The 26,566-nt window shown below is 40.6% G+C and overlaps 1 protein-coding gene across 1 annotated transcript in view; it reads left to right on the top strand.

The window, feature by feature from the left end:
- The window catches only part of LOC118507422 (putative uncharacterized protein DDB_G0283051), a 32,796-nt gene extending 6,435 nt beyond the window's left edge, over positions 1 to 26,361 (top strand). Inside the window, exons 3-4 of the mRNA XM_036045891.1 lie at positions 23,194 to 23,232; positions 26,234 to 26,361. Coding sequence (XP_035901784.1) covers positions 23,194 to 23,232; positions 26,234 to 26,277 — 83 coding nt within the window. The 3' untranslated portion in view covers positions 26,278 to 26,361. The remainder of the gene's footprint in view (positions 1 to 23,193; positions 23,233 to 26,233) is intronic.
- The last annotated feature ends 205 nt before the right edge of the window (positions 26,362 to 26,566 follow it).

Here is a 26,566-nt window from a genome sequence, read left to right as displayed (position 1 = left end):
CATATTTAATACACGGATTGTCGCTTTCTCCGTCGCTACTGCTTCAAACAATCATTGCAACACTTCGCTCGGAAATGCAATGAAAAAGATAACAAAAAAAAAAAACAAAACAAAAAACATTGTGATAGTATGCATGTGCCGTTGTAAAAGTGATGGAGGCGCCTGGTAGCGCATTCAACAAACATTCCCACGTGTTTGGGATTACAGCAAGCGTGAACTGTTTGTAAATTTTGTCCAGCCGGCAGCTTATGCTTACCACTTCGCTTGGTTTCCTTCTTGTTTTCTTTTCCTCCACTACTATTAGCTAGTGTACTGCCAAATTTACCTCTGGCACGGAATCGTAAATTTTGCGCCGTTTTCCTAGCCAAACACCGACAAATCTGGGGTGCAGGTGAGACGAGGAATTTTCAAAACAACCCTATTTGAAACGGTGAAAAGCGAATGACCTCATTGTAACCGGGTACCTGGTCGGTCGGTACTGTTGATGGTGTTTGTTTACGATAACGGTTGTAATAAAAAAAAGTTTTGAGGCTAATGGACAGCTGTAACACCTGTTTACAGCGAGCTGAAAAATGGGAAGTAAATAAATATTTTTTTTTTATTTGTGTGCAAAAAATAATAACAATGTACTGGATAATTGATAAAGTGAAGAAATGGTACTATGGTTATAATCGGTAGCTAATTGAAGGTCGCTGTGGTAAAATGTAGAACTCTTAGCGTTAAATAATTGATTAACCCAACATGTTTTGCATACATTAAAATTAGGAACGTAATGTAAAATTCCAAATATTTATTTAAATACAATTTTTTTCTGAAACTTGCTTATACTTTTTTATGGCCTTTTTTGAACAACCAAAGTAATTTGTTCAGCTTTTTCCGATTTTTCCCCTAGTTCATCCATAGCTGCATCCTATATAACTTCACATAAAAACTTATTCTTTTTGTTTGGCTTTACAAGCTCGTGAGGTCTTGAGGCCGGTCACTACAAGATTCTTTGACAAACTTTACCCTTAACAGGATGATAGTCTTCCCGTTTTATGATGTTACTTAATGATATTATAATTGTTTGAACGAATTCTGAGGTGTTTGGCGCTTTGTCATGATTTTATGCCGATTTGGGTTCGTCCCATGGTTTTCCGACGATTTTCGAGATATTTTAGTCTTTTTTGAATGTATAAAGTTTGTAGACGTTTGTTCAATAAAAACATCATCCATCGTCGGAAAATATACAACCCTTGACCTGAAAACGAAGACGAGACTGTCAAGAAGGAAATAAAGGAATTCACCGTCAGTGTTTGCTTGTTTTTCAAGAGGAATTGGTCAACCAACAAATGTAATTCTGTGCCTTAGGTTTTAACGTTGTATGTTGCCATCATTTATAAGTTTTACTTGTGATTGTGTACGTACTTTCAACTTCTCAATTAAACTTTTGTTTTATTTATTTATTTATTTATTTATTTATTATTACGGTTAGATGTCGTATTGTCTAAAACATTTGTTTTGTTGTTCAAAGAAATGTTTTAAAAACTTTTACCAAAAATCGAAAAATTGAGAAAACAGTATAGAACGAAAACAATTAAGGTCGAAAACAAACTACGATAAAAACTCTTGGGCGAAATAAAAAGGAAACGTTGTGAGAAAAATTGATAAAAAAAAAAACATAATTAACGGGACAGCGTAAAAAGCTTCGTGTGGCAGACGAGCATTTTTTTCATACAAATACACAAATATACAACCTTACTGTTATTCGAGAAACAAATCAACAGTTTAAAAAATATCAAAACAACACTGACATTTGGTATTGATTTACTAATTACACAATGAACCAAGTCAAAACACCCCAAAAAAAATCTTATACTTACTCATTGAGTTGATGACACTCATTTGAAGCGATAATAATAAAGAACATGATATCTATTCATATCTTGATGCTAACAAAAAACGCACTCCTTCCCAAATGATAGCACCTCGAACCCACTTACCGTTTGGATTGGTCAGATACTACCCAAAACTGAATAGTGCACAGCATTCGTACTATTGTTCTGCAACTGAAGATGTGCGTTCGCTATTCTTACTTCTTTCTAGCTTCCTAGCATCATGATTGGCCGTGTCCCAAGTAGTGGTAGAACATCGTTCACTTTTGCAGAAGAACGCTGATTGGGCTCCGTCCTTCGAAGCATAATAAATTATCCATTTCAAAACTGGAGCGCTGAACAGATTAAGCAAGCTCTTTCAATCAGTTTTCGTGCAACAATCGTGCCGCAGTCGATTGGTATCGATGGTTTGAAACAAAATGTAACATTTGATAAATAATGGAAAAAGAGCCAAATGGTAAGGAAGACCATCAGCGACCGCTCAATCGCTTTCGGTCGATGGGTCGAACCTTATCAGCAGAAATGCTGCAAGCGATGCTCAGCGGGTTGTTGCTACTAGTTTGCTCATTTTATTATGGAAATGCTGACAAACGTCTTTTCCCACTGGTGATGATGCAGAACGGACTCCGGACTCAAGTCTGGTGAAATGTTGGTGTCTTTATGTTGTGTTTCTACCACCCGGGACGACAGCAAAATCTCTTTTGGCAGACGTGCATATCGAAGGTGGAGTCGTGCGGTGAAAATTTACGTCCCAAAAGGCGAGAACCTTTCGAACGATGTGGAGGTGGGTCACGAGTGTAGAAGTTTAGATACAGTGAAGGTCATTGGAGCTATTTTCTTGCTGGTGTAAGATATGAAATGTTTTAAACCGGGGTTTTCAATATTTGGAAACTATGCACGGAATATTATGATCTTTCTGACATTGGTTTGCAATGCTTTGACAATGAAAAGTGCATGTTTCTTTTCGGACACATCCATCGTTGGCGTATCAGCTGAGCTGAGCTTCTAGGAAAGACTAAGGCTCCCGTCATTGCCGTTGTTAAATGCGGTACCATAGCAAATGCATTTGTTTTACCCCACGTCAATTTGGCCTCGAGATTTGTTGCAGATTTAAATTAATAATCATAATGTTCACAATGATAACACGCAGAAAATATAAACAAGGGTGTTCAAGATAAATTTGACAGTTAGGGTCTATTTATATTTCGTGATTGCCTTGACATATTGCCGACACAAGCAATCAAACAGAAGCCAATGTTGTATAACAGGTGAACATTTTTCAAGTGGTGTATAAATTTTTAACCCAACCGAATTGTAGAAACAAATCTCGTGCAACATCATGATTAGTGCCGAAAAGCAGGGCCGGGATATCATGAAAGTTGCACTGTGTTCATTAAACACCTTAAAATTCAATCCAAAATCCAATGAGATGCAACCATTTTGACGGGAGTTTTGAGAAAGAAGGATGCCCACCAGATGATCGAACTGCGTTAGACTAATGCATTCCTGTCAAAAAAAATCCGGAAAAAGGCCTCCGAACCTGAGATCCTTGGACTAGTTTGTTCATGGTGACGTTGAAAGAGAATCAAGCGATTTCCGATAGAACATCTAGCAATACCAAAATGGATTTAGTCACAAAAGTAATACCCGGTTTTGCGACCTTTTGTAGAAATACAGAGGCCATGACTTGTTCCAAGTTCCGGGGCCGGATCGAGGCCGTTAGAGATGCAGAGAACTTATTAATGCTATAGAACTGTGAAATTAAGCTTGGACACCCTGTACAACACGCAGAAAATATGCCTTTAAACACATTAAGAATAAATTAAGAAAAGCCATGGAAATATGAATTTGTGTTCGGAAATTCGGCAATTTATTAGACTTCCTAATGATTTCAACAATTACATCTAGCCTCAACATGAATGAACATGTATTGTATGCACGTGACCGTTCCGTACGTACAATCCTGTTGACACTCGGTTCAAATTTTAAATATTCATTTGCACAATTCAGAACACACACGTACGGATAAACTGCATGCTTAATGAAGTACGCACCCGAAAGCATACGAATGTTACTGCTACGTTACGCAGACTGAGGCACAACTCAGTCAGTTCTACGAAAAACATATGTACGGAAGTGGTGCAAATGGAATTTTCATTTACCATTCAACGTTCGGCAGACGCGTGCCTGGAAAGCCGTTCCGAAAAGCGTGTTTGGTAATGGAAAACCGTTCCATTGCACTTTACTTAATCAAGCTTTTTTAGGGCACGGAGCTACCTGTAGAGTGAAGTGCATTGGATTTATCTAGAAATTTAAAATCAGTTCACAGCCGTTCCAAACACTTTTCCCTAGTGGTTCCCTCTTGTGCACGGTACACTTGTACAGCCACGTAAAAAACAATACCCAATCGACAACATATTCAACTGTTCTGAGGGGATTTAGGTTGCACAACCACGTGTGCTGCACGGCGAACAAAACCGTGGCAAGCTTGATGCACACACGCCCCAAGTAGGTGCATCGCCAGCATACACGCCGGAAAGAACCATTGGAAAGGTAAAGGAATGATCAACTCTTTGCAGCGGCATTGTTTTTCATGCTTCATTCCAATATTGTTCTACCGCACTATCGGGGCTTTACTCGATGCTCAAGAGCGAACTTACAAGTGGCGGGTGGCATGTTGTTGAGCATTATCTAGATATCTTTACTGCGCTTACATACCGTACACTCAATTCCACTTATGTTCTTTTATTATTCCATCACCTCGCTTGTTCATTGCCACTTGTAATGCATCGAGGGAGAAAAAAAAGGAATGTCTCTTTTTGTGTGGTATAGTAGTTTTCTTTGGTTTTCAGTGTTTCTCCATTGTTTGCTCAACGATATGTCATCTATGCTCTAGCAGTGGCATTGCCCCGATGGAGACGCCTGATGGTTCTATGTTTTGCTATGCTCTCGTACGCCAACGATGAGCGTTTCTATTTTAAAGCAACACCCGAAGCTTGGCAGCGGTGTGGAATTAAGTGAGCGATGAAAAGCATCGATAGCGGGGAGTAAAAATCATGCTTGTAACAGACACTAGCACGAGATTATGGCGGAATTGTTTAGCCGCGTTGATATGTTCAGTGTACATTAATCCACTGGGTGGTTTAGCTATCCTTATCACAACTTTACGCTTGTTTCTTTGTTATGTAAGGTTATGATACATCTGACATGTTTGGTTTTGCCATTATAGCTGTTGTCAGTTCTGGCTTCAAGATTGCTGCTCTGGTGTGAAAATTTCCTCTTGAGGTGGTGTCTTACGATTGTACAAGAGAGAATTATAAATAAAATTCCAATACTTAACATAACCCAAATAAAATATTCATAGTATTGCCACCACCTCCAAGGTAAATAGTGTGTCATCCAGGTGTACAAATTTGACGATATTGAATACCTACCTTATCTTCCCTGTCTGCATCAAATACGAAAGCCCCATTGACCAATCGACCGGCTGTGTCTGTACATCTGGAAATGAATAAATTAGATCCCAGAGAGGACCAACAAAAACAACCCTCCAAACGCTATTCTGCATTCATTTCCAAATAAAAGTCACACACCGGTGGAATCATTAATTAATTAGACCCATCAGATGTACGGAACGCGATTATTGGGCTAGTTTAGGGGGATAAAGCACGAGAAAGCGCTCAGCTAAAACGCAGCTTTTTTTATTCAGATTACTTCACAGCAAGGAAATCAACTGTCACATCGCCCTAGACTTCATTAATCTTCATTCAGCGCAAGGTTCACCGTGACAGAGAAGCCTAAAAGTGACCGAACCATTTTTTCCCCGTCTGTCTTGTCCAGTGTTTGCTTTCGACAGCCTCGTACTCGAAGACTTTACCTAAAAGGTTGGGGCTGAGATTTTCCACACCCAGCTTACCGTCTGGGAAACGTTATCCGGCGAAAGGTTTTACCGCTGGTGGAATGTGTGCCAAGCTGCTGTGGAATGGAATTTGCTGGTAGCACACTGAATAAAACAATGGCGAGAAATAAGAAGGTGACAAGTTGAATGGTGGAAGCATAATTTATCACACTGCTATGAAAATTCCATTTACCTGAGCTATTGGTGTTTTTTGCAGTTCTTTAGATTCGTAAGTTTTTATTCGATAATCACAACGAAAATAATCAGACCATTATATTCATGTGTGATTTCAATGACGATTATTTCAGTTGGAAATTTAAATACATTAGCCGGTGTCTGGCAAAATCGGCAAATCTTGAATTGTTGGTGGCGGTCTCAGTTGCTAAAAAGAAGGTACCGGTATCATGTCTCATCTTGACTCCTATTCAAGTCAAGAAATTCTGATACGATTTATGGGCTTTTAACCCGATTGACGGATTTATCCTATCTCGTCAAAAAGTCTCGAAACAAAAACAACAAATTATGGGAACAACGTCAAAAAATCTAAGGATAAGCACAAAAATAAATGAGATGAGGATATTAGAAATGACACATCTCCCAGTCGCAATAACCTGTCCCTATGATTTCGCATTTGATAAGATATCTATCAATTAATGCATCACATTACGTCATAAACTGAAAGCTACCGGTTTTGTGGTTGCCATGTCGTCCTAAGACATTGCCTGAAGCTCTACCATCAACCACCCAGCTGGAAAGTAGATCATAGATAGTTTCGTAAATATTTTCGTGCCAGTAGTGATGAATGATTTCATTATTACCTTTCAGTTCATCACCCTCTCGGTGTATCCAATTGGGCTGATTGGACGGCTGGCATCAAATTTGTAGATTTTTTGTTCCTTTCGTCTGAAGAAACCGTTCCGAACCAACCGACGAGCTGTCCTTACTAAGTAGTAAATGATATGCTACCGTTTGAATGGCTTTTCCGTTTTTCCCTCTATCTGATTCCAGGTTTTTAGTGTGCCACTGTGTTTCTTTACCATTAGATTTTCTTTTTGTGTTTGCCTTTGCGGACCGATTTACTCCATCGAAGGGCCTACGGTGCGTGTACCAATTAATTACCGACCATTGCGACCCTCGTCACGAAGACGACCAGAGCGAGCAAGGGGCCTAATTCAATTTCCCAGGCAACCTTTCGCACTTTCGCCTAAGTGCCGTTGGCCACGACGATTGGCCTCCATCTGGAAAAGGCTTCCTCGGTTCCTTACCATTTCATTGGCTTCTTCCGGGCAGCGAATAGTTGGTCGACGTCGTCTTAGGAGCAGGGCGATGCAATCCAAGGGATTACGTTAGTGTGCATTTACTTACTGGGTGTAAACATTACTTTGCTAAAACGAAAACAGAGGAACGAAAGTCGGGTCGGGTCAAAGGAGTTACAATTATGTCCTGCCCTTCCTTAAGGAGAGTATTCCTGGCGGAAGAATCTAGTGCTCGAAAAGGTGCCACCGTTCAGGGGGGCGCTGCCTCTTTGGAATGGCAAAGAAAGGCAGCAAAAATAGCTTCGGGCATGGGTTAACCTAACGGTGAGTCGCTTCTTCACTATTTCTCCACCGGAAGTATCGAGTGCACATTATCATTCCTTCGTTGGCAAGCTCGATCCAAGCGTCGGTCGTTAGCAATTTCGTTTCGTTGAGGATCAATTACGGAAGCGGTTGCCGGTTAACCCCTTTTGGCTTCCGATCGTTACCCTACGCCAGTGGCACATTCCGGTAGCGGAAGTTGGTAAGTGTAAGAGCGTCGCCCCTTAACCGGACACCGACCTGCTCGTTACCGTCGGTGGTTGTTGTTCACTTTTTGCCTGCTGTAAATTAAGCTTGAACGTGCTTCATCGGCCAGAAGAGAGCATAGGCGAATGTATGTAACGTCCAACTTGCTGGCGGTGATACATGGAAAGAAAAAAAGAATCGGTTTTTTTTATTTAAGCCGAATGGTCGATATACGAGTGCTCGAAAGAAAAAAAAGGAAACCATTTCCAAAGCATGTAATGAATGGAGCAAAACGTTTCACGGAAATTACCTGTCACGTGGTTACGGGCGCCTTTGCCCTCTCCACGCGGAATGCAAATCGGATCAGAAAAAAAGTCAAAGGAAATTGTTTCCCACGCCGTGTACTTCCGTCCAGGGTTAAACTGAATGATTGAGAAGCAACAAAGAAGCATTATTTCTGCACGGGTGAACTTTAAGCTTACAAAAGAGCATTACATTGCACGCTTGTACTTGCATTGTGCTGCTCCAGACGGCACAAGAAAATGCAATTATTCAGAGATAATTTTTGCTCATTTTTTGTCAATTACTGTAATTCTATCATAAGTATCGTTAAATCCTGTAGAAATATTTGCAGTCAAAGGAAAGTTGGAGAAATTAACTTTAACGTTGGATTAATTGTATAAAACAGTTAAAAACTATAAAAAATGCCATGCCGTGTCCTTTGTCTTGCTTACAATTAACTTTTAGGAATGTTATAAATGAACAGATTTATTTGATTTATAAATAACGGGCTGGCCGTATTGCTAAGTGACTATAAATGGATAAAAAAAAAGATTTCGACTTTTGGTTATAGTCTGAACTCGTATATAACTAGTGATTAAGGTGTATATATTTAGAAGGTGATTTTTTATCGATTTGACAGGGCGCCATGTAAGTCGACATGCTTCAGAGTTTGTTTATATCAAGCAATTTTGCTAGTTTATTGTTCATCTTAGCATATAACATGTTGTCCTAAAAACCGATACTACCACCGTCACCCTTTTCGACGCTTTCACCTCTCTTCTCAATACCTTTCCCCTCGATGCCTACGTAATTGCTCTGTCAAGTTGAGAAATGTCGATTTGCTTTGGACAACTGTACCTCCTATATCCGTATACCTTGCTAGTCATACAAAATTTGACACCTCCTCTCAACTCACTTTGCAAATTTTGTATGACTAGCAAGGTATACGGATATAGGAGGTACAGTTGTCCAAAGCAAATCGACATTTCTCAACTTGCGATTTCTCGGTCGGACATCTTGAAACAAATTTTGACGTTTACTTGACTGAAATATAAACAAGCTGCGGTCAACTATTCTTTGTTGGTCAAGCAAGCGATCTCAATCTACTGTGCTCTTGATGAATTTTTGCTTGCAGATCGGCAAAAAAGTGGAACGATCCTATATCTCGGATCAACCAATAGTTCGGGGATGCAAACCAGCTCCGCCTGTGACGCCGATACAGTCAAAGCCGTGTCCGTATAGACGCTGAATCGTTACCACCTCAAACAGTAATAAATATATTACAGAATAACCTCAGATAGCACTGACACACTACAATATCCTGATTTCTTCACTTGATCTAAGCTTTCCGAACGATATTGAACAGCAGAATGGAAGAAAACAAATCATGTAATGATGTTATTGCTTCGAGAATAATAAACAACACATATAACCAGCTGGTTCGATGCGGTCAAGTAAACGTCAAACTGGAGCTGACCTTCTACTTCTTTCCATGTGTCAAAACGGCCTTTTTACGACACCTTCTCTCAACTCACTTTGAAAATTTGTATGGGATTTGACAGTTGAGATAGTGCAGTCAAACTGTCATCCGACATCATCTGTCACATCCCATACAAAGTCTGTGCAAGTTGTAGTCGTATTCGACTGAGCAGTGACTCCAGCCTTAGTGCCTGAAGCCTTCCATTCTTCGGAGAACTCCGTATCCACTCTTGATTTGGACGTTCTAATACGTTTTTAGCTTCGTACGGCCAAATCCTACATAAACGAAGTTTGCAGTAGGTAGCTGAAAGATATGTTTATATATAAATCGTACGACGTATTCAAAATTCGGCTACAGATGCACCTCTCTTGTTTGCAAACACTTTTCTCTCTAACTGTCAAAATCAGCTCCAAAATGACTACCTAGCAATGGGCTATGCATTGACATTTTTACTATAAAGACATCGTACTCGACAGACATACGCCCAGTTAGCACTTTTAGCAGTTGGAGTATTTGTTGCGCTGCAGCGATCAACATCAACTTGTTACAACCATTAGCTTTTTTGCTTTTGCTGTCTGGTCTCTAAGAACCGTTCCTAGTTGTTGAGGCTAGTAATTTAACGGTTGCTGAATAATGTGCTGTCATCAACTTTCTTTTCTCTTAAATTGCTCTCAACATTGCAAGTCTTCTATTGGTCCAGACATACAAATCAAACTCCTCTACTGGAACGAAAGACCTGAATAATAATGTAATGTTCTTAATTCTTCTTTCCATTTTATTGGTAATTTTGTATGCTTCGTTCCTTATCTGCTATTTCTTCCGTTCTACGCTCTGGTATGTCCAGCTGCAATTGAATTCCCAGTGGCTTGAGCCGTCCATTCACATTTAAATATTAATGGGACATGCACTTTGGTTACTTTTGTCATTTCTTCTCTCGATTTATTCGAGTCGTTAGCTCATGCATTCCTTAGCTGACACGTCAGACGCTTCTGTAAGAGCTCTTTCGTAACACAGTTAAGACCGCTCAGAAATCTGCCATTTGCTTTTCACTCAAACTACTAAATCATGTCAAGGATGTTCCACTACAAGAGCAATATCGATCGCCGAAACCAATTTACCATAATTTACTGATCAACAAACACAAATTTTCACATAAAGTTTGCATTCTTCGCTGCTTTGAACAAAAAATCTCTACCAAATATTCGCTGCAGTTTCCATAAGTGAGCCAAGTCCACTACTCTTCACTAAGGGTAATTATTTTGTGTAAAAGGAATATGTACGAGTAGAGTTCAAAACTCGAATTACTCAATGTCGAGTATGCAACATCATCTATAAATTCTCACCACATGTTTGCCAGCACTTAATATTTTTCTGTCATAAAACGAAATACATCAAAGATACTCGTGTCCCACAAAATCACAAAAGAACCCCTCCCAGCGTAGTGTGCTTCATTGAACAAGTACATGCACAAAAACAACTTGAAAGTGGTTTGGCTTGAAATGTTTTAAGCCCTTTTCTGTTCAGCGCCATCATTTTTAAACGGGATGAAAAGAAAGTTAGAAAGCCGACAAAGAACCGACGGAAATGGTAAATTTTGTTAGCATCCGGCCAAAAACGTGTCGGGCAAATCGATTAAAAGACCACCTTGTCGCAAAAAGACACACACACACATCCCCAAAAACCACAGGCAGGTGTGTTCTGTGGAAAGAAATGTGAGTTTTATTTCATCAAATTCTTATCAGCGGATGCTCGCCATTGTTGGCACGTTTACCAAACTTGTCTCTGCCAAATGGTTCGATGTTTGAAAACATGGTTTTCAATACACATGCGAGCGTAGCACATACGAAGAGAAGTTTTCTTAAGTGGAGTTTGTGCCCGCTTTGTACATCCATTCGTACAGCCCATTAGAGACATATTTCATAGCAGCGTCGAAAACACATTCGGGACAACATGGACCACATTCAATCAATGCACTTTATAAGTTGGCCATACTCTGCGTGATGCAGTTTTGATAGCTGTTTTTCTTCGTTGCCACTGTTTGTGCATTAGCGGTGTGATGTGTTAAACAATGATTAGCTGCTGTACGGTGTGGCTCATGTTAGTGAGTGTCATAATTCACACAAATTCTTTCATTTTTACTAATACTTATTCATTTATTTATAATTTCAGTATGGCGGCTCATACTTGTTTACTTAAATTTTTAGAACAAATTTTAAACATAACATTGATCTACCATTTTAAGTCAATTTGAATGTATCAATCCACCCGAAACCAGTTCTTCAAAGACTGTCTAAACTGTTTAAAATTCCTTATTATAAATGTACAAATAAGTTTACTCTTGAAAAACACCCCAAACCGACGACTGCAACGCAGAAGATAAGACTGTAAACATGTACTCCTGAGGGAAAAATTTCATTTCTTATTCTTATATGCAAATGAGCTCCCTAAGGGACAGTTGAATAAGACAATCTCCCTGGGTTCGTCCCAAAGCACTCAAGAAATTCTATTTCGATGATTCCCTTTGATTCAAGAGCGAAAATTTTCACTCCGTTAGCTTTGGAACAAGTAACTTCGAGGGGCAAAACCTGACCTTAAGTTTTATTTCAAAATACAGGATTTGTCATATCGAATTAAGAATTGAATGAAAGGTTTTAAAGAAAAAAAAAAGTCACTTTTGGAAAAGCCAGCTGCCTTTAGTTTATTTTATTTCTATTGGCTTTTTATCTGTCCGGAAACATCATACGTAAAGAAGTCAGAATTGATCGTAAAAGCATAATTTCTCACCAACAGAAGACCGCAAAGAACAGGGAAGACAGAAAAGTGCTAGGTCAGAACAATATTCCTGCAGCGGTACCGTCATTCTACCAGATAAAAGGAAACCGTTCCCAGATCGAAACCCATTGGAAGGAAATCATAATGAAGCTGGCTACAATCTGCTGACGGCGGTGACGGTAGCTTTCCGAACGCCCTGGTAATAAGTAATGATGGTTCCGCTCGAAGTCATAACCGTAAGCCACGGGGTGGTACGAAAAATCACTCAACCATTTTCAACAGAACGAACCGGCCGTCGTCTTAAGCATCATAAATGGTCCCAAACGGAACGAACAAACGATGGTTATGGCTCGCACAACGGGCAGAGCACCGTGTTCGAGGCTGTTTCACGGTGCTGCGAATTGAAGGTTACGGGAAAATTTTGGCGACGGCAACATACGCAATGAAACGGCCTCGATGGTCCGTTCGCAACCACCACGAACGGTCGGCTCGTACGTCTCGACGAAAAGGTCGTGTAATGCAACTTGATAAGAAGAAATGTGGCACGCTAGTTGATCGTTTGTTAGTCGATGGTGGAGAGGTTTGGGCTTTCGCTATCGTGAACTTCTATTCACGCTTGTTCTACACTCGTGTCAATGAACTAGATATTGGAAGAAAAACGGCTGAGAGAGACCCTCAGGACACTATTGTGCGGTTTATTTGATTGATTCTGATTGGCGGCTTTAATGCTGAAATAAACCCACGTTCAACGTTGACGTTCAATTTTATTCTGTTGGATGTAAAAAACACTGATTTTCCTGATATTATGATATTATGGTCTATATTTCTTGGTATTATACGTAGGGCTGGCTACTTTACTACGGTTAAAATTAAGTCACAGAAAGCCAGAAATGGTGGTAGGCCGAGCCCTCTCGATGTTGCAGTGCCAAAGAAGAAGAAGAAGAAGATATTAGCCCATTTGTCAAGAGACCGCTTACTCCAGTGAGTCTTATCCAACATATCCAACATAAAAGGGGCCGGTTTGTCCAAGCCTCATCTACCAATGTTACTGTTGCTAATGCAATGCCGCTCTCCCATCTAGCAGCTTCATAACAACCTATTTTCTGTCTCACATATCGATTCAGACCTCAAGCCGGCCCACAAGGTATTGGGCCTCATCACCCGCAGGGCTTCTGAGGTCCGTGATCCGCCGCTGCGCTTGAGAGCGTATATTGATGCTGAGTCCATCCTATTCTGGACTATGCCTGTGTCACCTCTACGGATAGGTCCAGTGGAATTTATCAGAATCGCAATCAGGCACTTCCTACACCCACCGAACCCACCACACAACTTTGCGATGCACGGAGTTAACCCCTAATGACCCATGATTGCGCGGCTCTCGGAATTTAATTCCATGGGTGATTTTTTTGACTACAATATATTCTTCGCTACTTTCCATTCCCGTGAACTGTCCATCTCATCTTAATCTATCTCTTTCCTACCCTATTTGTCGATATTATGTCTGCCTATATTATGCTGAGATTGACGCTATTGTACAGGCAGGCCCTCAAGGCATACAATGAATTGACAAATAAATAAATTAAAATATATTTTTTCTCTGAAGAGGGCTCATGCACCAAGAGATATTGTCGTTAAAGGGCCCTCGTCAGCCTATCTAAATGTAGATCTAATCGTCGACGTAGTCTCATCTACTAAGAGACCTTATAGTTTATGAGTTGTCGATATTTCAACCGAAGGGAATTCTCGTCTTGATGTGCTCGAGACCTAAAAGGTTCCCTTGCTTCTACTGTAAACCTCCACAAGTCCCGGCTCGTAACCGCAGGCCAATAAGAATCAACATTTAACTTTTATATTGCGATACCAAACAAACCTCAAACTGCAGGGATTCACATTGTTCAACAATAATTCGATCCACATGGTGCAAACCGCCTTCGTTATTGTTGCTCGTACTTATAACTATTAATCACGATAATTGCTTTCTTTATTGAGCCTTTGTTCGTGCCCTACCGAATCCACGGTCGGAAACGATCTCTCACGTTGTGCACAATTTCATTTCTTTCCCTCTGCCAAAAACAGACATTCTTTCCTTCAAGCTCCAAAACCAAAAGGAGCTCACAATTTCAAGAGTTTCTGCGTTCGTTCCTACGTTCAAACCAATCCATGGTCATATTTTGCTTTGTTTTATTATTTTCAAAGCCCTACCGCACGGTACAACGATTTTGGCTTTAGCGGTGGAATAAATTTGTGTTGAGCTTCGATTTTTGGATGCATGCGTGTTAATGCATGAGCAAACATTCCAGTTTCTTTTGAGAAGGTTCCCAACTGACTTGTAGCTATGGGCTTGAAGATAAACGCTGCGAGCCGGCTTGAATTATAGTACTTAATAATGATGTTTGTCAGACCCTAACGATCGTGCGATTTATCCTTCCGCTTTTGCGCTGGATAAAAAATTTTGCTTTTTTTGTTCTTCCCGTCTCCAAGGAACGAGTGTTCCTAGAAAATGTTACCATAAATCATGCTAAGCAGTGGTAAATTGAAACCGATGTGTAATGTCACTCTATTTACCTTATTGAAACATGACAGCAGTAGCACTTTAAAACATGTTCGCTAACCATCTGGTAAAAGCAGAAAAGTGATAAAGATACGGTTTGTAACTTTGTGCGTTCGGCCACGAATATGGTGATAAATAATGGCGACAGCTCCATGGCACAGTTCCTCCGCACAAAACTCCGGTTCGGGAGAGTAAGGTAAAACAAAAAAAGGCATTTCTTCAGTGGGCGTTGCATGCATAATTAACTGTGAACGCTCAGCTCTAGGATTAACTTATCAGCTTGCTCGAGTTCATTACCCAAGCAGCGGAATTCGCTTCAGATTATCATTACCGCCACCGTTCGTCGAGATACCGTCAAGGCCGGCAGAGAAATATTATGATTAGAAAGTAGCAAAGAGACATCTGCAAAGCGGCGACATCATTCGCCTTAATGCGCTACGTTCAGACTTGCAAATTAGGGCGCGAAATACGGTAGCATTTTTGGTTTACGCTTTCTTCTGGTGTGTGTCTAAATTTTGCAAACAAAACGCTATTTCCAGCTCATGAAAGCAAATCTCGCAACTTGTAGCGAAATAGATTACTATCATCGGACTGCCGGTTCATTTCCTGCAATCAGGCCTTTTTTGTCCACAGAATTACGGCTCGTTGGGCCGGCGATGGATGTTCTAATTAGATTCTGCTTTAACCGTCAAACTCACGCATACACAAACACACACTGATAGAAATAGTCAGCGTAAGTTATTACAACAAAAAAATGCTGGAATGGAAACCAAAACAAAGAAATTAAATGTCACACTGGCCCCATAAACGATCCTCAAATGACCATCGCCAAATGACTCTGTTAAGGTCATTCTGCTAATGGAACCGCAGTGTTTTTTCTGCTGCATAAATTAGGTAGCTCATTTGCGTGTTGTTGTATTAAACGCTAAGTTGAAAGTAAGGAACGTTTTTAGAACTAGAAAGTGGCACATGGTGGTGTAAACGCAAACTTTCTGACTTTTTTTGTTTCTTGTGGTGATTAAATCCTAGCGACTGTTCGATTTTCGATGAATAACACATAATTACTAATGCGGAAAAATATTGAATTACTAAAATTCTGTTTGCACTTCTTACCGGTCTAGGTGCTTATTATTGGAACAAGAAGCATTAAGGCGCCGAAAAATTATGGCACAGGGTATAGTCCCCGTCCGTCTTTTTCTTCCTTGGCACAACAAATTTGAAAGGTCTCGGCCTGCTATTTCTGGCTTTCTGTGGCTTGATTTTATACGTAGCAAAGTAGTCAGCTTTGCATACCGGGAGGCAGTCCAGATGGGATTTTAACCCCGGTCCTGTCGTGTGAAGACCGGCGCCGCTGGGGCGGTCAACGGACCGACCTCCCTTGCCCCTTGCTTTTCTTGGACTGTAACTAAGCTTATTGACTTATCGTGCATTCTAAAAGTGTCCATAGAGTCTGGAGCTCGGACTTACTTACTTACTTAACGGGCGCTACAACCGCTTCGCGGTCTTGGCCTGTCCCATAATCCTCGATACCACTCAAGGTCTAGCTCCAATCAAGGTTCTGGTGAACGCATCAATGTCATCACTCCATCTCAATTTGGATCAAAGTGCCTCCTCTGTCCATGTAGGCAGCCTAAAAGGGCTTTACAGGCCGGGTCGTTCGGTGTCATTCTCATGACCCTACCACCGTAGCCTGGCGACTCTTTTTCTCTGCACAACAGCTCCTAGAGCCCCTCATTGTAGCGGCTCCTCCATTGTCCTTGCGTTCGTGCGGCCGCGGTGTGTAAATAATGGGCTCTTGAGGGTTTTTTTTAGATCATGCATGTCTCCAAGTCGAAAGTAAAACAGTGTTTCTCAAGACAAAATTCAAGTATAAAAATTCAAGTAGCAGATGCAAACGTGAATTCTCAAAAGTAGATTGCATAAATTGTAAGTTATATCAAAATCGCTCATTGTGTAAAAAGTGAAAACTCTTGTCGTGTGACCTGAACTACAGTTTGAACTTGATATCCAATTGACGATTAATCAACCGGAAATATTTTAAGACAGCTTTTTAAGACTTATCCAGCTTCTGGAAAATTATTCTATTAAGTCGAAATATTGCGTAATATAGTGGATTCTGTATAATCCTGTAAAGTTTTAATATTTCCAGGTCCAGGATAAGGTTTCTTAGTTCTGGGCCAATTTCGTTTATTTTTTTAACAATTTTACATTGCCCGGGATATGGCAAATAACTAGGAGGAAATGCCTAGTTAATTTTGTTGATAGTGTTTTTTGGGTAAATATAATTCACAGTTACCACATGCGGTGGTGACAATACGGCATCGGACCGGAATACTCAATAAATAATAATAATAATAAAATAAATTTTACAACATAATTTTCAGAGAGAAAAATGCATTAATACACTTCTTAGGCTTGCCCAATTTTTAAAACAAATTATTTTAATGCAATATTTGTTACATGTACAAAACAAGTAAACAACTACATTCTTCGTAATATTCTAAAAGGAAATTTATCTTCCTCATGCACCATCAAACCAGCAGTTTCCGTTGCGAACATCAAAGAACAATGTTGCTAAATCGGTGTACCACACGTCGGTTCGGTCTACTACAGTTTTCCATTTTTCCCCAACGAAAACCTCTGCTACTCAAATCCTTCCGTTCACTCATCTGTCAAACGATCCTTCAATCATCGTTCAAAGATGCCAGCATCATTCCAAGTGCCGGTAGCAAATGGTAGCAAACGTGCTTCCTTCCGCTCAACAGACACGCGATTACGCGCTTCTAAGCTATCGCTATCCATATGGGACACTATACGCTCCTGCCACTGTCATAGACCAACCACGACATCCAGCCATGCGGTGCGAGATGGTGTGAGCTCTTTGCTTTGTTTTTCCTTTCGCTTGCCTTGTCTCATCACAACAGCAACCCAGTGCATGCATATTTATAATCAAATTTATGACTTTTTCTTTCCCATCCTTCCGAAACGGTCGGAAACGGTTTCGAGGATCGTCGCTCAGGTCGGATCGTCCTTTTCGCTGTTGCGTCTTTGAATTGCACTGTGTGTTGTTTTCTATTTCTTTTCCTTCTCTCAGAAGCCTTCTTTCGATTTTCCAACGCAACCCGGCAACTCTTCTCACACTCATAAAAAACAACACCTCCACAGAGCCACTCTCGAGATGGCAACCAATGCGAGCCGGGTGAGAAAGATTTGTTCGCACACCGTGTGAAAATCATCTCGGGCTCTCTTGCTCACGCTTCGCTCACTCGGCTCCGGACGTTACCAAACCACGCTGCGTGGCACCTTTTGTAGTGGATTGGCATTTTAACCGCCAAAAACTGGGGACCAGTCTGTGTGGGTTGCTCTCGCACACACAAACACTTACGCTCACTCACTCGCTCGCCCGGGCTCATTTTATTGGGTCCGTTGGCCCCCGGTCGGTGCCTTTTCACCGACCGGCTCGTGTCTGACGCATTGCAGATATTTTAGGCTCGCAGGCAGGAAGGAACGCTTGTTCCGTATTCGTTCTGGTCCAGAGCAACGATACCGGTTCTGCAGAACGCCGGTTAGTTCCTGGGTCCGTTGCTGTCTGTATAGCTTCGGTTTCCGGGAAAACGATGCACCGTGGCTGCACCGTGGGCAGGTATTGTACCCCCTAGCGTAAAGACTATCCTTGTCGGTAGAGTCAGCTGATTCTGAACAACACATTTCAGTACCGAGGTCGTAAAGGATTCTGGTGTATCAGATTTGAAAATTCTAACCCTGTTTTTGTCTAATCAACAGATTAGTGTTTAATACCACCGTTTTTCTCTCGTTGAATTTTTTTTCCTAGTACAGAAGGCAAAACCTCATAAAACCTTTCTTTGGCTTTGACTCTTGTTATTGTTGCTTCTTTTATGACGGTCAATAAAATTCCGATGATTAAACTCGGACTGTAGAGACATCGTAAACATATGTCTTGCTCTCCGTTTTCCTCATCAAAAAAATTTCTTCAATTCGTGTATTAACTTTTACAGCTAGCTGCTCCAAAAACAGTGCCTTTGATCGGGAACAGAATTTCCAGGAAGTATAAATCATGTTGCAAAAATACCGAACTTGGCCAAGTAACTGCAACGGGACAAGAAGTTAGTTTCACTTCCGTCCGTGTAACCGGCAACCGGCAAGCTTAAAATGAAAAACTTTTACAGAAAAATAACTTTACTTCACAGGCAGGCCCCCACTATGGCACAAAAAAAAAAAAACATTCAACTCGGTATGGTGTGCTCGTAAAAAATGGGATGCCAAAAGAGTTTACCATTTCATGCCGGCTTAAGAGCGCTGAAGTTGATTTCTATTTTTTTTTTCTATTTGCTACGCTAAACAACAGAACGTTCGTGCACGATAAACCACGATTTTCTGGAGGAATTTTGCCGGTGTTGCAGTTGTGCGCCTATAAAGACATTAAACTATAAGGATACATTCATTTCTCCCATGCAGTTGCGGCAACTAGTTTCGACTAGAGCCGAAGGATTAAATTTTATTTGTGTTGCTGTTAAAAAGCTTAAAATAAAGGTTTTACATTTGCTTTCTTTGTGTCTCCAACGCCAACCTTTGCAAACGATTTGCTCTCGCGTCCAAATGCACCGAATGCCGAAATGGTTAATGTTGGATCGATACGCTCAGAAAATTGTCATCATGATGCTTCACAACATTTTCAGCGTAAAAGGTATCAAGGTGGAATAAAAGCATTTTCCGATAACCTTGTACTGGCTGGCCGTAACCGTAGAAGCTCTACGCGACGGATTTGTCGATTCATAATCGAATAAGTATTTTTATCTGTCATCCTATGCCCGGGTGTCGCGCGATCCTTTCTAGTAGTTTTGTCATGGTGTTTTGCTTTCTTTTCTCTAACCACTCTGTTTGAATCCTACATTTTAAAATATTTTTCCAACAGTTTGCGGCTGCCCATAAAATGTTTTATTTTTATTTGCATTTTTCAACAATTAGCTGTCAGTGGCAAAGAAAAACGAACAAAAAATGGGAATGCTTTCAAACACGAAACTAGCTTCCACAGCACACTTCACTGGAGAGCGAAAATTTATGAGCGTCCATAAAATATCAGTTTTAATGATTTTGTCCAGCACATTGAGGCGGCAATGTCCTCGATTCGCGGGCGTGCCAACGTGAGGTAATTCGGGAACGGAACGTAGGCTTTTGTTCCAACCGACCTTGATCGTGAATCTAAATTCATGACCCGATGGTGCCATGAAAAGATGAGATACTTGCCAACGTGGTGAAAAAAAAAACGAAAAGGACAGCAACCAACACACACAAAAATATCTTTTGTCGCCACCGGGAAACGCTTGCCTCCGGGGAAACGATGCAAGAAAGATGGTGAAAAATGTTTGGCTTTTCATGTTTATACGTTTCCTCCAACGTTTGTCTCTTTCTAGCTGATGAGTAAAAAAGTGTACACCGTTCACTGATGTTTCCTTCCCTTTTGTCCGGTAGATCTAATGAAGTGTTTGTAGGCTGCTTGCTTAAATTTAATTTGTTTCTTAAGTTTCTTCCCGCTGTGCGTGAGCAAGGGAGCTAGGAAAAAAATACGGTAATCGCATTTTCGTTACATTCATTTCTCATCTGGGCCGACGGATTTCGGAGTAACAATTTGTCCTGCGCTTGGAGGGCACGGGTGAATTTAGGTGGAAGACACCATAAATTGCGTTATCCAGTGTGACTGCTTATCATTGTAAAAAAAATATTTCCCGAACAGGAAGGTTTGGAGGTGTAACTTTACAACTGTGAGGTGTTTGAATACTAAAATAAGTGCACTTTAATGATAATAGAATACTACATAATGATATATAAAAAATCAGTTTTAAGTTATTATAAAGAAAAGAGCAAGAGCGAGAGAGGCGAGAAGCGAAAGAAACAAATATTCCAAAGCTCCTCAAAGCACTTTTGATAAAACAGTCTTTCATTACGATACCAAGAGGTCGAGCAAAATTATCTGAAAAGTTTGTTTTGTGAACTTTACAAAATATAACAGTTTCACAACCGCGTATAAATGGAGACGCATGGTACTGTTCATTTAGTGGACCAAAGCAGGGATCGGCAACATTTTCTCAAAAAGCGTAAGACAGTAAAAAAGTGACTTAAACTGTGGCCCACGATATTGAACGCAGATGAATGAGTTTTGATTTATCACTTCTCAAGTTGTTTCATGAAAAGCACGATTTTCCAATTCATTTTTACTTTGCATGATGATAAAAAACAAGAGGATTAAATTCGTATAATTTTTGTTTTGTTAACATAATAACAAAAGAAACGTACGAGCAAACTAATTAGCGGCTGAATAGGTGCTTCTTTTACACTAAGTGGAACTTCCAAAGGTAGACAGATCTTTCTAAGACTATAACTATAAGAAAAAATAACAATTAGATTGTACTTGATTTAATTTAAATTTTATTGTAATTGGGGCATCTTTTCAGATTTTAGCCAAAATTAAAATCGAAAATATTGTTTGCAGTCAAATGGAGACGCCTGGTTGTTTTCGGCGTCCGATGCTTTCTTATCGTACTCCAACATTGGAACAGTAGTGGAAAATAAAGAAAAGAAAATTAGAAATCTAATGCATCTTTATCATGAAATTTCTTAGGTTTTTCTTCCCAAATTTCCTCCTCCTTTGATAAAAAGCCATTTTTTAATTAAATACTTCGTCGTTACTTAGGCCGCGGCTAAAAATTAAACCTAATTCAATACCTTTTTCTCACTGCATGCTCTTTTCACTATCAAAATTTTACCTTTGAACTTACCTACTTTTTACGTAAATTACATAGCTAGCGTCAATCATACGATAACGCAAGTAATGTGAATGAAGTGCCGCTTACTACTCTCAACAAAGAAGCACTTTGACTTGGTGCCAGTAGAAATAAATAGTTGTTGCAAAACGAACAAAATCCGGCTTCCACGGCAACAAGTTCCCAACGCCAGTTCATTACCGAGCGAAAACAATCGTTTCTGTGTATCATCTGCAGTAAAGCATTAAAACATGATAAATTGTGGCAGGAAACCGAGCGGCAAAGAAAGCGCGCACAGTAATGCCGATCCACTATCCTTTCCACACCATCACCACCACCGAAACGTCACAATAATATTGCCGCCCATAAAACTATGCCAAAAAATTTTATCCCGTCAGACTTTCTCATTGCACAAAACTTGGCACTTGTTTCACACTCATTCAGCATCGCACTCTCTTTCTCTCTCACTCTCTCGCTCTTTCTCGCCCGGAGATGTTTCGTACAACGAAAGCCTTGAAGTGGGACGGTTCTTTGGGGCGCTAAACAATTTGTAAGTTCAAGATCGCTCCCCGGGGGTAATGCCAATGAAAACGGTAGGGCACTACCGCCTCACCCGGTCAACAATGGCAAGGTTCTTTGTGCTCGAGTTTTGGACTCGTTGGACCCCGCTCAAACCGGGTGACCATCAACGAGCTGAAGCTCATTACATTTTTATCGTTTGTTCCCATGCCACCTAGAACCAGGCGTAGAAGTTGTGTGTAGTCGTCGTATGGTTAAGTAGAAGATGAAATACAGTACAAAATAGTCAACCAGAGTGGGATAGCTTCAGTGCGATGCAGAGAGCTCAAACACTCTTATCGACGAATGCTCGATGCTGCATGATTAGAGGTAACCTTTGTAGACTAGTCGTCTAGACATATTCCATAGTGCCTAGAAAAAGAGTCAGTGCTACTCTGTGAGCCCTTTTCGATAGCGAACCCGTTTGCTGTTAATCGTTACTTAAACTGTCTATCCAGTTTGCGTTATCCTTCTTCTATTGTAGTATAATTCAATCGTTTTGTTTTATATCCATAGGATTCCTCTAGGCTGTTCTAGCAGCTCTTCACTGAACGGAATCGTAGTTGTTTGACAGTATGTCGTTATTGTTGTTTCCAATCGATAGATGTCAATTCCGTAGACCCAATCAAATAAAACTAAATAAATTAATGAATCTATATGTTTCTTCTTTTTCTTCTTTTATCTCTCTCTCTCTCTTTCTTGCGCTGGTGCTTCTGCCCTATTTCGACCGCTAACGCTTCCCGGATGTGTTCTACACGCGCACAATTCTGCCGCTGGAACGGAAAATCAAATCGATGTCCGCTTTCCAACCGTCCAACCGCTTGCATTCCATGGTGCGCCACGCTTTTCAATAACAACTACCAACCGTACACGCAATAAAATTTCACGTTCATGGTGTGCCCTAAACTCTGCACTCGTTTACGACTTCCGCACGATGGAAATGGGTATGGCAAACAACTCGCTTCGACGTTTCGCTATCTCGCTCTCGTTCTCTCTCTTTCTTTACACATGCACACATGGCATTGAATTTGTCGCTCGAAATGAAACAAATTGTGAAATGCGCTTAATTATCTGCTCAAACTATCAAACACACAAAACACATCAAAACTGGCCCTGGGCTTGCCATTCGCGCCACATATCTGTTGCCACGCGACTCGACCTCTCGAATGCTCGATGACGGCACTACATCCCTTCGTCCCCGCCGGCTTTGCATTTCTTTCAATTAAAAATAATTAGGAAAGCGCTTTATTATCGTCAGTGACATCAAGAAAACAGGTACAAAGTAGCTACAATATGTAGTGTTCTTTCGTTTCTCTTTGGTACGTTTTTGTTTTTTTTCGTTCGATGGATTAGAAATAGTGCTGGTGGTGGTAGAATATATCTGTCCTTTTTATTTTTAAGCCACGTTACCTTTAACGAAAGTTTAATTACCCTCGAAAATGTTGAAAACAATACGCAAATAGCGGACGTGCCGGTTGGTGTGCCATTTACCAAACGGACACAAATGTTGACTTTTCGTTTGTAGTGACGTCAGTGTTGTGTCTGTTCTATCAGCTGTTTCACCTGTCCTATGTCCTGTATGTGATGGTCTTTCGTACAATGTTTGGTGAATGTCAAATATTTTTCAGTGATTTTATTACAAAAAGAGCATCACTCCTTAAATTTTGAAAAAGAAATTGAAGGAATCAGTTTGTCAGGGACAATTACAATAATTGCTGTACGCATTTAAAATAAACACAATCGAAATTAAATTTATGCTGTAAAAACTACAATCAATGCACAGTCACCAATCGGTTTCTGGCATGTTCATCACTTCAAAGCTGAATGGCCAATGTACGTTCAAGAAGCTGTTGATTCTAGCTATACTAATCCTATCTCCCCAACAACAAAAAAATACTCTATTTTGCAAACAAACTGCCGCAACCTTCTTCAGCATTTTAGACCGACGGGAATCGATTTCTTCCTCTTTTGCTCTGATCCCATGCTTGCATTTAGTATTCGAAGGCATCCTTGCCCAACAAAACATCACGGAGCGCATTCGGTTCCTTTCTGTACGGCTGAGAGTTGAGTCAAAAGTCTGTCGAGGCTTTAGGATATCCCTTAGGCAGTAGAAGCAGCAACATCAGTAACGCCGAATCATCGCCGCCAAACTGTTGGCTCTACTGATCTCGTTTAAAAATGGCGAAACGAAACTCAAGAATGAACAGCACTGATTAGGGTAAAAGGGCACATGGCTCGTTTTCCGAAACATCCGCCCCTACTCTTTTGGCCGCATCTTGGCTTCAATATTTAGATTACGTTTCACGGGTCCATGGTGCTGGGATCCGGTTTGCAGATTTCCATCCCAACTCTCGTTCTCTGTAGCAGGCGGCTGGTGAATACTAATTGGCATCAACTCGGGCATTGATGCGTTCGTGTCTGACGAGCGCTAGGTGAGATGGATTTTCTTGAATTCTGAGGTTCCTTCCTAGCTTCTTCGACTTGGTCGTGAACCGACCGGAACGTGAACCGATCAGTAATGAGAAGCAACATCATGATATCATTTGTGAGCGTGTGCTTAGCTGTCAGTAGATTCGCTCCACTAGCGTTAAGCATGCTCACCACCGATGCAGCACATTAAAACGTGCTCATTTGAATGAAAGATCCGAGAGTGCCGTGGCAGAAGGATTAATTTGTGATTCGACACCTTCGAAGAGGCAGCTCTCGAAATGCATGCACAATTACCATCGATTCGATTAGCTCAACAGTTTCCTCTCTCAGCGCAAAAGTGATTAGGATTCATACTGTTCATGCTGTTTCTATGAAATGTATAATCCTTCGTTGGAATGTGTTTGAAAAAGATAAAGACGATAGTTTGAGATAGCAGAACAGAAAGAAAGCGCTGCAGAAAAATTACATTATAGAACAAATTGTTGATTACTTCTGTCTGGCAACCGATCTGGCATGGTTCCAGCAAGTTTATGTTTTGCTTTTTCATGTCTTCGTTTAAGGACACTCGTTTTAAGGGTTTACTGAGAAAGAACACACTACTGTTCTTTCGCGTTCTTTTAAGCACACGTGATGTAGAAACAGCTGGATTACTGAATTACTTTTCCTTTCCCTTGTCCGAATATGTGTAAGATTGTTATTTGCATCAGGAACAAGTGATTATGTCCACACAAACTGTCTGCCTGCTAATGTGTGTCTTCATTATTTAGAATTACCATGGATTTCATTGGACCAAAACGAATTAAAGAATTAGTGAATTTTGAAGTTTTTTCATGATTAATTGAACTTACAGAGTATTTCGACGATGAAATATCTTCCTAAAACTGTCCGAACATTCGGAGTAAATAAAAAGAGAATACGCCAAAAAATGCTTAGTATCGTGAGATGAACGTTTAAACCGGTATGGGACTTCGTGTATTTTGGAGGAACGATCGAAACTATTGTAAATAAAAGTTTTTTAGACAAATAAGTACGATGCTATGATTTTGCTCTGACTTGGACATTACTGACTTTGCTAATCAACCCGCATCACTGGCCAAACAATTACTAACATACTTATCAGGAGATAAAACCTCTTATCAGTAAGATCGGTTGTTAGACTGTAAGGTTAGTCTGTGTTATAGGTAAAGTTTTGAATGCCATCAAAGGTGCGATCACCTATCTGTACAGCTTCTCTTTCTTCTTTCGCATTATAACCTCGAGAAGTTTCGGCCTGCCATTTCTGGCTTTCTATAACTTTATTTTACACTTTTCTGGGTTAATTTCAATACCCCTGTTGATCACCGGTGCTGCCGTGTGAAGAATGCCAACACTGACCCCTCCATAAATCAGTGTTAACAGGAATCGGCCGACCATGCATCACGTAGTTGCATAATGTGATGAACAGGAAAAGGTAAAGCACAATATTTTTTTTTAAGGCCATCTTGACTGTTTAGATCAAACGAAATACAATATTTTATTTTTTAATTTTGAAACCATTAACCATGAAGCTACAAGTATCCCGATCCTGAATCCTGACGAAGGCACGATTTCAAATTGATACAGACTATCAAATCCAAATCTCCCACCGGACTTTGGATTGCAATCTAATCTTCCATAATATCATCACATTCCCACGAGATTAAGAAAACAGACTATTCTCCCGAACTTTTCTTTATCTTCTCAAATTAGAAGTTCACACAGAACCACTAGAAATTAATCCACATGCTGGCCCGATATTTCCCACCGGTGCCTGCACGCTTTGACATCGAGTGACTAATCATCTAAACATCGCGTAATACCGTTCCAGCTGTTCCGGGCAATGTACTTCGCCACGCGAGCACTGCTCCGTAACATGAAAGGTGAACAGTTTCCGGACCTGCTTCCGATTACACTCGTGCTGACCGACGAACCGTGTCTACCGGTTTGCGGTTTGCGGACCAAAAACATGGTATACCTTAACCGTACACAGCCATGTCGCACCAGACGCTTCGCGCGCGGGGTGGGAAAAAGGGCTGTCGGATCTAATTTCCATCACAAACAAACATCCGACCATAACACTCCGCGCTCCACGCCCCGTCTGACTCCTGGTTATTTATAGCCGACGGGTTTCTAAATTCGTAGATACTCTCTCTGGCAAAAC

Source organism: Anopheles stephensi, chromosome 2, assembly GCF_013141755.1.
Source record: "Anopheles stephensi strain Indian chromosome 2, UCI_ANSTEP_V1.0, whole genome shotgun sequence".
NCBI classification, from domain to species: domain Eukaryota; kingdom Metazoa; phylum Arthropoda; class Insecta; order Diptera; family Culicidae; genus Anopheles; species Anopheles stephensi.
The sequence above is the reverse complement of the archived record's forward strand: the minus strand, read 5'-3'. Positions and strand labels throughout refer to the sequence as shown.